Source organism: Lissotriton vulgaris, chromosome 9 (genome assembly GCF_964263255.1).
Source record: "Lissotriton vulgaris chromosome 9, aLisVul1.2, whole genome shotgun sequence".
NCBI classification, from domain to species: domain Eukaryota; kingdom Metazoa; phylum Chordata; class Amphibia; order Caudata; family Salamandridae; genus Lissotriton; species Lissotriton vulgaris.
This window is the reverse complement of record NC_141697.1, coordinates 180,687,698-180,703,150: the sequence shown is the minus strand read 5'-3', so window position 1 is coordinate 180,703,150 and position 15,453 is coordinate 180,687,698. Positions and strand designations below refer to the sequence as shown.

Genomic DNA, 15,453 nt, shown 5'->3' with positions numbered 1-15,453 from the left:
GTGAAAGCAATTCAGAATGAGGCCACTGAGACTGAAAAGACGAAGTGGAGAGGAAGTACGGGAAAGTTGGATGCGAATGGTTGTTGGATTGATTTGTCGGATCAGAGAAGATGGATGTTGCCTGATGCGTATGTGCTGGTCGTTGTGACAATGGCACATGGGTTAGCACATATTAGCGCGAAAGGTATTTGTAAGTTGCTGGCTGCTGTGTGGAAGAATGATGGCATTACGAAATGTGCTGAACGTCTGGTGAAGAATTGTATGGTGTGTGTAATGTACAATCCTGGCAAAGGAACCCCAACTCCCCCTGGCAGTTTTGCTCCCCCTTCGTATCCCTTTGAGGTGATTCAATTGGACTTCATCCATATGGAGCGATGCAATAACCTGAAGTACGTTTTAGTTGTAGTTTGCGCATTCTCCCGATGGATCGAGGCCTATCCCCTCAAAGACAATACTGCTTTGTCTACTGCGAAAATCCTACTGAAGGAATATTTTCCTCGGTATGGAATGCCTAGAGTCGTGTGGTCAGATAACGGAAGTGAGTTTGTTGGAAGTGTGATGAAGAGTGTGTGTAAGGGCCTTGGAATAAATCAAAAATTCCACAGCGCCAATCATCCCCAGTCAGCTGGATTAGTTGAGGGGTATAACGGCACCCTTAAACTAAAGCTAGCAAAGATTCAGGCTACGACTGGTCTTTCGTGGCCTGATGCTTTACCTCTAGCATTACTGTCAACTAGGGCGACTGTACACTCCCGAGTAGGGCTTAGTCCCTATGAAATAGTGTTCGGCCGTCCTGCGAATGTGTGGGGGGTTCCTAGGCCAGGAATGTTTTCTGATCTTGAGTACCCAATGTTGATTGACTATTTACATGACTTGACTGCTAAACTGAGGTTAATTCACCAACAGGTTTACGACGCATTGCCGACGCAGACGGAGGGTCCAGGCCACCAGCTCCAGCCCGGAGACTGGGTGGTAACACGAAACTTTTCACGCAAGAATAATCTGGACCCGAGGTTCACCGGACCTTACCAGGTGCTCCTGGCCACGAGGACTGCCGTTCGTCTTGAGGGGCGTAAAAACTGGGTGCATGCCACCCATACTAAGCGAGTCCCTATCCCTTTGCCGGCAGACCCGTGGGTAAGGAAAGGCATTGCGTCAACAGAAACAGAAACATTGCCGGCGTTTGTGCCTTTCAGCGACGCACAGCCTGTTGGAGAATCCTCAGCGCAGCAGAAAGCCACTGTTGAACAATTGTCAGCAAAAGACTCAAGACCAGAACAGTCAACTGATCAGCAGGACGTTGTCCCTTCGACGGATCCTTTGTTCGACGAGCAGACACGTCCCGGGAAACACCGATATTCTTTGCGATCTCGCACTAAGGACAAATAAATTTTTTCTTGCTTTGCTGAAATTGACAACTGCATTATCTCCGTTTCCCCGTGATCAGTTTTGAACTTTCGTATCACTGTAATTATTTGTGTACATATAGATATTGAGTTTCCTCCCTTGTATCTTTTTACTTCCACAGCCGAGAGACTTTGTGCTTGTATATACATATTGTATATTGAAGGCCGTAGGGCCGCGCGCGTACTTCCTTCTGGATAGTAGGTCTTGACGCTAGGTTAAAGGCCGTCGGTTCCTAGGAATTCCTAGGGATTGACTATTGCTACACAGAACGAAGTGCGTCAAGAAACGTTGCGGACGGTCGTAGGGAATGGCATTCTCGAAGCTGAATGATTTGGAAGGAGCTCAAGCCCATAGATTCAAGCTGCAGCAACTCAGTCGTACCAAATGCTTCATATTCCAACTGTTTGTATTGTTTTTGACTGCTTCTGCATTATTGGCGGGTGGGGTGTATTACATGATGTCTTATTTCTTACCTGCTACACCTACTCCTACTCCTTACCCTAACCTTACCTCTACTGTTTCCCCTCATTCCTTTCATATGTTACCGGAACACGAGCAGGCTAGACGTGTAGAATTCCGCAACAATTCCTTTATTCAGCTCCTCCATCAGCATCAGTTAGTGGTTAACACTACTAATTGTTGGGTGTGTGGGTTGATGCCACATACTACGGATAAGGGAATTCCATATCTGGTGTTACCGTATAGTTCCCAAGGGTCAGCTCGAGCATTTCAAACAATGTTTCGAAGCGCACTGGGTTTCCACCCCATTCGAGAACCACGTTCCCCCTACTCTGGTCCTACCTCGTACCAAAAACCTTTGTCGATAGCAATAGAGGATTTAGATAGTGAGATCTATGATCCTTCGCTTATTCCCGAAGAAGAGGTACAGGCCTATAGAGTCCTAAGTAGAGGTGAATATAGTGTGTTCACTAGTGAGAAGCAGCTTAAAAGCTCGCCTCCTATATGGGTCGTACCCCACACTGGTAATTTTTGTCTTATGGGTCGTGGCCGAAGATCGCAAGCCCGACTTGGAGCAAGTGCTTGCACTGAAAATTACATTCTGCCGATGTCCTCGTCCCCTGTGTTCCTGGCTGCCAAGGGTACATACTTTATCTGTTATGATCGTGCATATACATGGTTGCCCGCAGACTTCATGGGCTCATGTTTTATTGCAAATCTGTTGCCTCCGACGTTCACTGTAGATGCCGATTATCATAAGACTAGAGTTGTGCGAGGCGTAATTAGCGAAGAGGATACTGCCGGTCAAGAGGCAGGAGACTTTTTCAAGGGTTTCCTCCCGTTTTGGGGACCTATGGTTAATAGTAGGAACCTGAGACAGTTGACTCGAGTGGTAGAATCGACAGCTAATATTACTGCCAGTGCCCTTGGTAATATCACCACAGAACTTCAGGCGGAGAGACTTATGACGTTACAAAACCGTATGGTTTTAGATGTCATTTTAGCAGATCGCGGTGGGGTATGTAAGGTGATCCATTCGAGCTGCTGCATTTTCATTCCAGATAATGCTCCTACTGTCTATCAAGCCATCTCGAGGTTGCATAAGATTTCCGAATCCATACACGTGGATGTAGGGGATTGGACGCTACTTGGATGGTTTTGGGGCCTGATGTCGACTTGGGGTTGGAAAATTCTGATGATCATCGGAGTTGTGGTAGTGTTCCTGTTCACGTGTTGCCTTTGTGTGCAGTGTGGTCCTGCCTTATGTGGCCTCTGTGCTACAACGTGTATAAGACAACCATCTGCTACCAAGGGGACTCGGTTGGACAGAGCTATGCTACAGCAACATCTTGATGGTCTGATGAATATCGAATATGATTCCGACTAGTGCTTGCCTACATGAGGGCAAAAGGAGCGTCTGAGGTTCCGTGACGATTGTAAGTGGTGTTTTCGACTCGCACGAATATGGTCGAGTCTGGTATCTATGAACCGCAAATGACGAGTTTAGTAAGTGTGCGCAGTTTCGCTGTGCTAACTTAAACCGTTCGTTTGTTATGTGGGTTTTTCATCTGTACCCACGGGTTCCATCTTAGATACGGCATCCATTTTGTCTCTTGCCCTCAAGTAGCCAGCGAACGGACGTTGTCCGCTTCGCGACCCTGGGACTCCCAAGATATTTGTGGAAGACACATGTTCTTTGTGAGTGTCTTTATGACGAGGGGGTTGCTACTGTAAGGCAGATGGCGCCGCTCGAGGCTCATCTTGCCGCACGGACTTATTGTCTCAGCCGTGCATCTCATTAGGCACGTCCCTTTGATGCCTGTATCTCGTGTTTCCCGATACCTCCCCTTTTACACCCTTTCCAATCTCCCCACTGTCTCCGTCTTCCTCTGCACCTGTCTTTGTTCCTATTTTGATCTGTTTTACTGCTGATTGGAATTTGCTAATGGTGGGAAGATGGTTTTTACAGTTGGGAACCGCCAAATGTTTCCGCACTTATGTTCCGGACCTTGTGTGTTTCAAAGTGACCAAAGCGACCCCTCTGGGGGATAATTGTGGGAACCGGGTTGTAAACTTTTGTGCCCAATGTAATCTTATGGGTAAAAACTGTATAAAAGGAGCGATCCACAGAACCAATTCGAAGCAGTCTCCCCAAGTTGCACGTGGTGTACTTGTCGTGATCTCTGTGTTCCCTGCAGCAAATAAACCTTGAATCTTTGACGCCGAAGGAAGTGTCCCGTGTCTCTGTGACTTGTACGCCGGAGCAGGTTACCCACGTAGGTTTCAGGTGTTGTGCCCTGGCACCGCTGGGTCTTAAAGAACCCAGTCCTTCACTCTATCCCTCAGTTGGAGGTCTTAGTGAGGGGTCAAAAGCATTGCTGTTCTTGAATGCATGGTTGCACAAAATTAACACACTCCTTATCCGTGCTCAAGATTTATGCTATTTTACTTGCCACAAAACATAACAATTTACTAGATGCACTATACCTGATAAAAAAAATACTAGGAAAATTATCGGTGCATAGGGCACGGTGACGTTTTGGAATGTTATAGCGGGACCAGATATGGAAAAGGGCATACGGTGTGAACTGACGTATACGGAGACTCCTAGGGGCAGATTTACAAGCCACTTTTGCTTCACTTTTAACATTGGAAAAGTGACGCAAAAGTTGCGTAAGGGGCTTGTAAATCTGCCCCCTTGTGTCACAATATTGTATTTTCTGAGGGTAATACCCACGCTAGTCTTCTCAGGCACGTGCTGTACAAACCGCACTATCACCGTCTTGTGAAAGATGTGAAATCAAAGCTCAGTTTCCACTGTACACAGTAGAGTCTACTAACACTGTAGTGCTTGCCATTTCAAACATGGCAAGAGCAACAGTGTAGGTAGCCAGTATGCAGACAATATTGAGGAAACTCGTCTTTGTCACCGAGGGTGTCCCAAAAAACGATACTCAGCCTAAATGAACATTGAAACCAGCAACCCGGAACTTGGCTTCATTTGTGGAAAGGAGAGCGTCACGGGCTCAAACTCATGTGCGAATGTGAAAGCCTCCACTAGATTTATAAAAGATACTTTTTTCAGCATAGGGCGTGTGGTGATGGCATCTACCACTGCAGACGGTGTGCAAGAACTCTGCTGTTCCCGGCAGCATAGAGCCTCCGCCAGTATGGCAAGCCTCTAACCAGGGCTTTAAATTTTGAAATTTTGCTGCTTCTGTCATTACATTGAGATATATAATACAACTGGTGACATTACACCTACAGCAAACCAGGACTGTTGGCTTCGCCAATGGTTGTTAGTTGCATAACATAATTAGGCAACAACTATGGCTTTGTAGATATCACATTGTAAATGCTTCAGATCTGAAATGATGACATTGTGAAAGAACTATAATGAGTCTATTTGAAGTTTCATCAAAGACAGGGAAGGGTGGTACTGCTGCAGAGGTAAGATTATTTTTTTCACCCTGAAGGTGAGGGGAAAATTGGAGAGCCTGATAGGGACCCATCCCAGCACCTGCTTTTTAGAACTGCCGGTGCTGAGAACCGGCAGGACCCGGCCCACTTAAAGCCCTGCCTCTGACCTCGTCGATTCGGTTAAGCCCGCAACGTATTTATTTCCCATCAGGAACAAAAATGAAGTAGTGCAGGAGAGAACCAATGGTAAGCAGCAGGTGGGATTACACTCAGTAGACTGATTGCAGCAGGTCTTGCAGACAGCGTGTGCGCGCTGATGCTCAACATAAAAATGGCTTGGACAATGTATCTCACAATTTGCAAAGAAAAAAGCTAGTTAAAGGGCTAACTCTATGCTTGTATCATGGAAAGCCAGTAATTACAAAAAGTAGATGCTATACAGAAACATAAAGCTAACTTCTTGTGTTGAAGGAGGGTGTGGGAGCACACTGCTTCACCTCCCAGCAGTCGCCCCTGGGCATCATGGTAGATGCAGTTCAGATCGACAAGCGAGTACACTTGGAAAGTCTTGAGTGTTTCACCAGGTGGGTGCAGATTAGTGCTGGCCATCTCTGACTCGGGGTTGCTGAGCAGGCTGCCGTATCCTTGGAACGTAGTATCTCTCCAGGCACGCAGGTGCCTCTCCACGAGCTCGTCAGCCCACAGCGGCTCGAGGGCAGCCTTTAAGTAGAAGGAGGGTGTGGGAGCACACTGCTTCACCTCCCAGCAGAGTCGCCCCTGGGCATCATGGTAGATGCAGTTCAGATCGACAAGCGAGTACACTTGGAAAGTCTTGAGTGTTTCACCAGGTGGGTGCAGATTAGTGCTGGCCATCTCTGGACACGTGTTTCTGGATTATTATCCGTCTTCAGCAGAGATTAGGCAAAATGACTCGGGGTTGCTGAGCAGGCTGCCGTATCCTTGGAACGTAGTATCTCTCCAGGCGCGCAGGTGCCTCTCCACGAGCTTGTCAGCCCACAGCGGCTCGAGGGCAGCCTTTAAGTAGAAGGAGTGTGTGGGAGCACACTGCTTCACCTCCCAGCAGAGTCGCCCCTGGGCATCATGGTAGATGCAGTTCAGATCGACAAGCGAGTACACTTGGAAAGTCTTGAGTGTTTCACCAGGTGGGTGCAGATTAGTGCTGGCCATCTCTGGACACGTGTTTCTGGATTATTATCCGTCTTCAGCAGAGATTAGGCAAAATGACTCGGGTTGCTGAGCAGGCTGCCGTATCCTTGGAACGTAGTATCTCTCCAGGCGCGCAGGTGCCTCTCCACGAGCTCGTCAGCCCACAGCAGCTCGACGGCAGCCTTTAAGTAGAAGGAGGGTGTGGGAGCACACTGCTTCACCTCCCAGCAGAGTCGCCCCTGGGCATCATGGTAGATGCAGTTCAGATCGACAAGCGAGTACACTTGGAAAGTCTTGAGTGTTTCACCAGGTGGGTGCAGATTCGTGCTGGCCATCTCTGGACACGTGTTTCTGGATTATTATCCGTCTTCAGCAGAGATTAGGCAAAATGACTCGGGGTTGCTGAGCAGGCTGCCGTATCCTTGGAACGTAGTATCTCTCCAGGCGCGCAGGTGCCTCTCCACGAGCTCGTCAGCCCACAGCGGCTCGAGGGCAGCCTTTAAGTAGAAGGAGGGTGTGGGAGCACACTGCTTCACCTCCCAGCAGAGTCGCCCCTGGGCATCATGGTAAATGCAGTTCAGATCGACAAGCGAGTACACATGGAAAGTCTTGAGTGTTTCACCAGGTGGGTGCAGATTAGTGCTGGCCATCTCTGGACACGTGTTTCTGGATTATTATCCGTCTTCAGCAGAGATTAGGCAAAATGACTCGGGGTTGCTGAGCAGGCTGCCGTATCCTTGGAACGTAGTATCTCTCCAGGCGCGCAGGTGCCTCTCCACGAGCTCGTCAGCCCACAGCGGCTCGAGGGTGGCCTTTAAGTAGAAGGAGGGTGTGGGAGCACACTGCTTCACCTCCCAGCAGAGTCGCCCCTGGGCATCATGGTAGATGCAGTTCAGATCGACAAGCGAGTACACTTGGAAAGTCTTGAGTGTTTCACCAGGTGGGTGCAGATTAGTGCTGGCCATCTCTGGACACGTGTTTCTGGATTATTATCCGTCTTCAGCAGAGATTAGGCAAAATGACTCGGGGTTGCTGAGCAGGCTGCCGTATCCTTGGAACGTAGTATCTCTCCAGGCGCGCAGGTGCCTCTCCACGAGCTCGTCAGCCCACAGCGGCTCGAGGGCAGCCTTTAAGTAGAAGGAGGGTGTGGGAGCACACTGCTTCACCTCCCAGCAGAGTCGCCCCTGGGCATCATGGTAGATGCAGTTCAGATCGACAAGCGAGTACACTTGGAAAGTCTTGAGTGTTTCACCAGGTGGGTGCAGATTAGTGCTGGCCATCTCTGGACACGTGTTTCTGGATTATTATCCGTCTTCAGCAGAGATTAGGCAAAATGACTCGGGGTTGCTGAGCAGGCTGCCGTATCCTTGGAACGTAGTATCTCTCCAGGCGCGCAGGTGCCTCTCCACGAGCTCGTCAGCCCACAGCGGCACGAGGGCAGCCTTTAAGTAGAAGGAGGGTGTGGGAGCACACTGCTTCACCTCCCAGCAGAGTCGCCCCTGGGCATCATGGTAAATGCAGTTCAGATCGACAAGCGAGTACACATGGAAAGTCTTGAGTGTTTCACCAGGTGGGTGCAGATTAGTGCTGGCCATCTCTGGACACGTGTTTCTGGATTATTATCCGTCTTCAGCAGAGATTAGGCAAAATGACTCGGGGTTGCTGAGCAGGCTGCCGTATCCTTGGAACGTAGTATCTCTCCAGGCGCGCAGGTGCCTCTCCACGAGCTCGTCAGCCCACAGCGGCTCGAGGGCAGCCTTTAAGTAGAAGGAGGGTGTGGGAGCACACTGCTTCACCTCCCAGCAGAGTCGCCCCTGGGCATCATGGTAGATGCAGTTCAGATCGACAAGCGAGTACACTTGGAAAGTCTTGAGTGTTTCACCAGGTGGGTGCAGATTAGTGCTGGCCATCTCTGGACACGTGTTTCTGGATTATTATCCGTCTTCAGCAGAGATTAGGCAAAATGACTCGGGGTTGCTGTGCTCCCACACCCTCCTTCTACTTAAAGGCTGCCCTCGAGCCGCTGTGGGCTGACGAGCTCGTGGAGAGGCACCTGCGCGCCTGGAGAGATACTACGTTCCAAGGATACGGCAGCCTGCTGAGCAACCCCGAGTCATTTTGCCTAATCTCTGCTGAAGACGGATAATAATCCAGAAACACGTGTCCAGAGATGGCCAGCACTAATCTGCACCCACCTGGTGAAACACTCAAGACTTTCCAAGTGTACTCGCTTGTCGATCTGAACTGCATCTACCATGATGCCCAGGGGCGACTCTGCTGGGAGGTGAAGCAGTGTGCTCCCACACCCTCCTTTTACTTAAAGGCTGCCCTCGAGCCGCTGTGGGCTGACGAGCTCGTGGAGAGGCACCTGCGCGCCTGGAGAGATAACTACGTTCCAAGAATACGGCAGCCTGCTCAGCAACCCCGAGTCATTTTGCCTAATCTCTGCTGAAGACGGATAATAATCCAGAAACACGTGTCCAGAGATGGCCAGCACTAATCTGCACCCACCTGATGAAACACTCAAGACTTTCCAAGTGTACTCGCTTGTCGATCTGAACTGCATCTACCATGATGCCCAGGGGCGACTCTGCTGGGAGGTGAAGCAGTGTGCTCCCACTCCCTCCTTTAACTTCTTGTGTTGTTTGATGACCAAACAGATAAATTCAGTAATGAAAAACCCCTTCATGGACAGTGAAAGTAACAAACTTCAGTTTTAAAATGTCACATTTACATACTTCAAAAATCATCATTCATGGGCATGCTCCTTACTAGATAATGAAGATAAATCCTTTATAAATATTCTGTCACTCTGCTCAATATATTTATCGTAAAACTGGGTCTCACCTTAATTTTGGTAGAAGCCATAATAAATGTACAAGATCAAATCCATGTATTTATTGCATATTTATACATGAGTAAGTATTTCGTATGCAAAGGCATGAGATGGAAAGCTGCTACCTAAAACAGTGCAACTATACTATACAAAGTCACAAACATTTGCAATACAATATGAGAATAACATTCATTGTCCATGCAAGCTCAGTGAGGTGCAGCCAGTAAAAGCTTCAGGATCCAGAGGTGTTAATGCTTGGAGCTCGCAGGTAGACACTGTGAAGCAGGTGCTTGGGAAGGCAGTCCAAGGAGCTGGACAAAATGTCTTTGAAGCAAATGACGGCTTCCAAGCACAACCTTCAAGAAAATAAATTACCATGTTATGTTAAAAACAAAGCAGACTTCTAGTAGATTTTATGAGCAAGGTAGGTGCAAAACACAGCCCAACAATTATTATCTGGGTGACTGACATTCTACTCTCTAACTATAGACTGTATAATTAATATGGTTATTGTTATAAATAAAACTGGAAAACTGTTCCCTACATTAAAATTATTAAAACTGTATGTAAAAAAAAACTGAAATTGCAACATTTATATTTACCTCCAATTTCTACCATCATCTCACCAAGATAATACCAATGACCAACCCCTTTGCGCTAATCACATCATGAAAACCGCGTCCAAACAGCATCTAAATTCCAGTGCCCCTAAATATTACTGACACAGAACGTGTCCATCAGTATTACTGTATCCTAAAACAAGTGCATAGTGTGACTGTAAAGGAGATAATGTTAATCAGAATAATGTGCCAAAGAATGTCTCAACAGAATGAGGTTACTGCAAAACAAAGTCAGCTGGAGGTCTGGTCCCCATCTGTACGATGGTGATAAGGGACATAAGAATCATTGTGTGACATAATAGGTTAATCAGACACAATGCAGATTAACAAGCCTAACTAAATTACTATATCAGTAGGGTATATTACTACACTCCAGAGCACACCATTTGTACAAGCAGATAACTGTTGCAAATAGTGAAGAAACCAGAAACTGCTTCCACAGGGTTTAAAAGAATAATTATTCCAAGTATCTCGCAATAGGGTTTCAGTTGTACATACAAATGTGTGGTTTTTCTTCCTCTTCAGTTTAGTAGTTAAAGAAAGCAGCGTCTCAGTGTTTTTGTGGCCACTGATAATAGGCGAGAGCTCATAGAGGAGGTATAGCAGACTCACCTTAAGATAACTTTATCCTATATCTTGGCTCTCTTCCTTTCTTAAACTGTGGGAAGTATCGCACACAAGGAGAACAGAAGGGTGAAAAATCTGGGCAGTTTAAGCACAAATAGTGCACTGCTTCAAAAGGAAGTCTCAAGAGAGTAATGGCTGCAGAATGTATTCAGATTAGTCTACTCAACTACCTTAGAAATCTCGGACAGTCAAATGGTAGCAGAATTCTACTTAAGCTGATTTAGTTCTTGTGGACTGTGTTCGAAGCAGAAAGAGATACATCTAATGCAAAGTGTAGAAATGCTGAGCTTGGCTACAGGTGTCTACTTCCATTGCTTCCAAATGGCACTTAACAGGTGATCAGTAGATTAGACAGCCCTGGTTCAGTCAAGGTAAACCCCATACTGAGTGCGGGACGTGGAGATATAGCATTCATCAGTCAAGAAAGCATGGAAATAAGCAGGGAGGAAAAGGCCTTTAAAGGCAGTCAGTCCACAATTTGGAAACAAGGGGGGGGCACCTCTCCCACATTAGCTTTTACCAATGAATAGTCAGGATTTAGATGTGGAAAGCCTTGAAGATTGCAAAATGCGTCTGAGAGATACTATAGCAAAGGAAAATGAAATCGTTAAAGAGTTGCAGTTCATGTTGACAGCATGAGACCCAAGGATTTGAACTTGAGTCTGGCTAAGTCCAGGTTCAAGTTGTAACTAATTGTAGGATGCCAGGTATAAGGAAACATGTGCACTAAGCCCAGCAGATGGCATTTAACAACCCCCTGTTGTTAGAAGCCACAATTGCTGAACTCAGTTTTATGTTGTTAAAGTATGGTCTATCTCTGTATGGGATAGAAAACATGAAATCGATAAACCAACACTTGGCTAGGATTCCTTTCAGTGTTAATTGATGTACTAACCTAGACGTTGGTTTATAGTTTGATGGATGGTATTCTGTCCCTTCAAGGTGGGGTAGGACATCATGTCCTGTGTACAACATTGAACTACCGTCCTCCAAATTTAGAGATGACCACGAACCCAACAGACATCTTGGTACATTGAAGGGACCACCAACATGGGTGGGGCGGGATTTTGTGCCCGGCGAGTTGGGGAAGCCGGAGTGGGTGGGGGGGTGGGGGGGGGGGGGGTGGTAGGTATTTGTTGGCAATTTCCCGGGTTATGAGACTACTAGTAATCACTGATGCAGGGTTGAGTACAGCTTTTAATGGTGACGAAAATGGCAGAAAAACACACAGAATATTGACCGTATTATAGTAGCGTCATGGAATGTGCGAGGTCTGAACAACCCCAGGAAGAAGAGGCAGATATTGGGATATTTAGACAGGCACCAAATCATTATTGCTTTGCTGCAAGAGACTCACCTGGGCCAGAGTACTGAGCCCCTGTTTGCATCAAGGTGGGCCTCGCACCGATGTTTTGCGTCTTACTCTAGCTACTCCTGTGGGGTTGCTATCTTAATTAAAAGGGGGATACCGTTTGTGCCCAGTGGGACGGTGACAGATGCAGGAGGTAGATTTTGCTTAATCTATAGGAGACTCCATTTCCATGAAGTGATGCTTGCTAATGATTATGGCCCTAATACCGATGACCCTCAGGTCCTACTCCAGTTACGGAGAAAAATCCCGGAGATTGGCACTGCCCATGTCATATGGGGGAGGGGGGGACTTCAATAAAGCGCTCCAACCACGCTTAGATAGGTCCCGAGACACTCCGGTACACTATAAATACCCAAAGAACTCTGCAGGATATTGTGACTGAAAGTCGCTTACTTGATTCTAGGAGGCATCAACACCGTACGCTGCTCGAGGGCACACATTACTCTACAGTCACCGTACGCTGCTCGAGGGCACACATTACTCTACAGTCGACTCGTCTTGGGCCAGGTTAGACTATATATTCCTATCTGTGGGACAGGCGCACTGACTGAGCCATACGATTCATCTTGCCCGTACACATTCAGATCATTCCCCAGTCATGGTGGAACTACAGGCCCCCATGCAGCATTCCCTGTACAGTAATTGGCGACTAAACCCCTTACACTTGAGGACACAGTGTTTAAGCCAGAACTGCAACAAGACATACACGATTTCTTCGAGCGAAATATCCACTCTGTCCCCAGCATCACCATAGCATGGGAGGCGTTCAAAGTTACGGTTCGTGGCTGGTGCATCTCTAAAGTGGGTGTATCCTCAAAACGCTGCCCAATGACCTCTCCAAATTGGAAGTGGAACTTAAAAAATTAGAACATAATATTAGTACTAGCAACAACGGCCATGCACTCAGAGCCACCATGCGTAGTAAACTGACCCAATATGGTGAGATTGCCGACAGGGAAAGCACATTTAGGGGGAAACCACATATGGCGAGGACATATGGGGAGGGGGACAGACCAGGGAAGGCCCTGGCGCCGCGACTAGGCCTCCCAAATTCTCCAACTATATCACAGAGACTCAAGATGCGCAGGGCAACACATGTAGGAACCTTCCAGATCTGCTAGATATGTTCTGGGATTTCTATAGCACCTTGTACTCTTCCCAAAGAGGTACCCCGCTAAATCTTTCTGAGTACTTCGATGACACAGCGTTAGTCTGGCTGGGGGATACCCAGCGGAAATTCCTGACCTTGGACCTGGAACTGGACGAAATCACGGATGCTATAATGCTGATGAAGTCCAGACGGGCTCCCGGGTCCGATGGTTTGCCCATAGAATTTTACAAAACCTTTGCTTCGATCCTAGCTCCAATTTTGAAGGAAGTGTTCTATGCGGCACTGGAAGACGGCTGTTTACCTAGAACCATGCATGAGGTCCTTACAACCTCCTTATTAAAACCTGGAAAGCCCCCACTTTTCTGCGACTCGTATCGACCTTTATCCTTCTTAAATTGTGACACAAAAATACTCGCTAAAGTCTTGGCGACCAGACTCTACCTCTTAATGCAGAAGCTGGTCCTTCTAGACCAAGCGAGGTTTATCTCTAATCGAGCTACGGAGCCTAGCTGCAGTCCTGCAGGATATTGATCCCAACTGCTCAGCGGTGGTGGTATTCCTTGATGCTACAAAAGCATTTGATTCCTTGGAGTAGGATTACTTGCTAGGCACTTTGGGACGCATGGGGATGCCGGTTATCTTCCTCCAGTGGGTACAACTGCTTTACAATCAGCCGGTAGCCTCGGTGCTATTAAACAGCGCCAAGTCCGCCCCTTCTCCATCTCCAGAGGCACACGCAGGGCTGCCCATTATCCCTCATTTTATTCGCCCTTGCCATTGAAACCTTAGCCGCAATTGGAGAAGTGTGGCTGAAGTGTGGCTCACTGGTTAGAGGAGGCAGACCTGGAAGCAGAGGTCAGCCCAGGACCAGGGTTCAATTCCCGGCTCGGCGGGGTCTTGAGTCCTAAAATGTCCATGGACTCGACAATTCTCGCTCCGGTGCCTACTCGATTCACGGGTTCACACTCTGCGACTCTGGGCAATAGCTTGCTTAATCTCCACAACGGCCCCTCGCGGTGGGATGCCTGGCTTTCACCTTGCGGATACCCTGCCGGGGTATCTCACAGGGGAATACCAGGACGGGTTCCCTAAGCAAGCGCCTTGATGCCTTTGGGTGATACGTGCGCTATATAAATCGCAATACATTTACATTTACATTTACAATTCTCCGACAGCATCACAACGATAAAGCATTGATTAATCCCTCCAGTCAGCTGCTTATCTCGTTATATGAGGACGACATGTAATTATATGTTAAAAAACCCCAAGAAAATCTCAACTCCATATTACGGTAGATAACTACATTTGGTGCTATATCAGGAGTACAAATAAATTGGTCAACATGTACGATCTTCCATCTAACAAACAGCACAATGGCACACCAGCTGGACTACCCCTTAAATTGGGAAGCTGACGAACTGAAATATTTGAGCATTCATGTCACTAGAGACAGAGATGCATTTATGAGACACAATTATGGCACAGCTATATACAAGATATCTGACACTGTAACCAAGTGGTTGCGGCTCCCCCTCTCCATGGCGGGTAGAATCTCTTTAATCAAAATGGTGTTGCTACCAAAACTTTTATATCTTTTTACTAATATCCTGTACCACCCAGGGAGCTTCTTTTTTAAAACACTCAGATCCCAACTCGCGAGGCTCATATGGGGCAGGAAGCAGGCACGTCTTAACCTTAACAAGCCGATGTTGTCATACCACCAGGGAGGGTACGATGTCCCGAACTTTTTAACTTATTATTATTGTGCACAGGCTAATTTTGCAACATACTGGTTCCACCCACCGCCCTTCATGCCGCACCGGGCAGTTCAGGTTGGCTACATGGCCCCAATGCCTCAGTCGGGTTACCTTTTCACAGCAGTGAAAGAGCGTGGGCATGATCCGTCCACCATGGACTGCACCATACTGGCGTGGCATCAAATTGCTTGCAAGTCTGCCAGCCCTGTACTATATGTCCCTGTCGCGAAATCCCTTATTGCAGGTGACGAGCGAGGAAATATGTTGAAGGATGCTGGACGGCCTCGGGTGCCACACCTGGGGGGACCTTTACGTGGTGGGACAGTTCCGCACTAGGGAGCAGTTCTTTGGAACGCGTACACCAATGGTAATGGACACATTCATGTACACTCGTCTCCGACAAAGTATGAAGGCAGTCACCCCCGACTTTCCCGCAGAACCGGACACACTGGCTCCGCTACAAGCATTTCTGCAATCATAGCCCCCTCCCCGCCAAGCCGTATCCCTCTTATATCAGCACACACAGAACGCATCACCCCCCCACACTATCCGGGCCAGACAGGAATGGGACAGGGACTAGGATGCCCCGTTGAATGATGACCAATGGGAACTCAGCTGTATACAGACAGAGGCCATTACTAGCAACAGCTAATTGCGCCTAATTCATTATAAGTTCC

General features: G+C 47.7%; 1 protein-coding gene across 3 annotated transcripts in view; it reads right to left on the bottom strand.

The window, feature by feature from the left end:
• Positions 1 to 9,336: 9,336 nt before the first annotated feature.
• Positions 9,337 to 15,453, bottom strand: part of KLHDC2 (kelch domain containing 2) — a 130,221-nt gene continuing 124,104 nt past the window's right edge. For all 3 annotated transcript variants that reach the window (XM_086937287.1, XM_086937286.1, XM_086937288.1), the window contains one exon: positions 9,337 to 9,645. In XM_086937287.1, the coding sequence (XP_086793413.1) occupies positions 9,522 to 9,645 (124 nt within the window). In that variant the 3' untranslated portion in view covers positions 9,337 to 9,521. The remainder of the gene's footprint in view (positions 9,646 to 15,453) is intronic.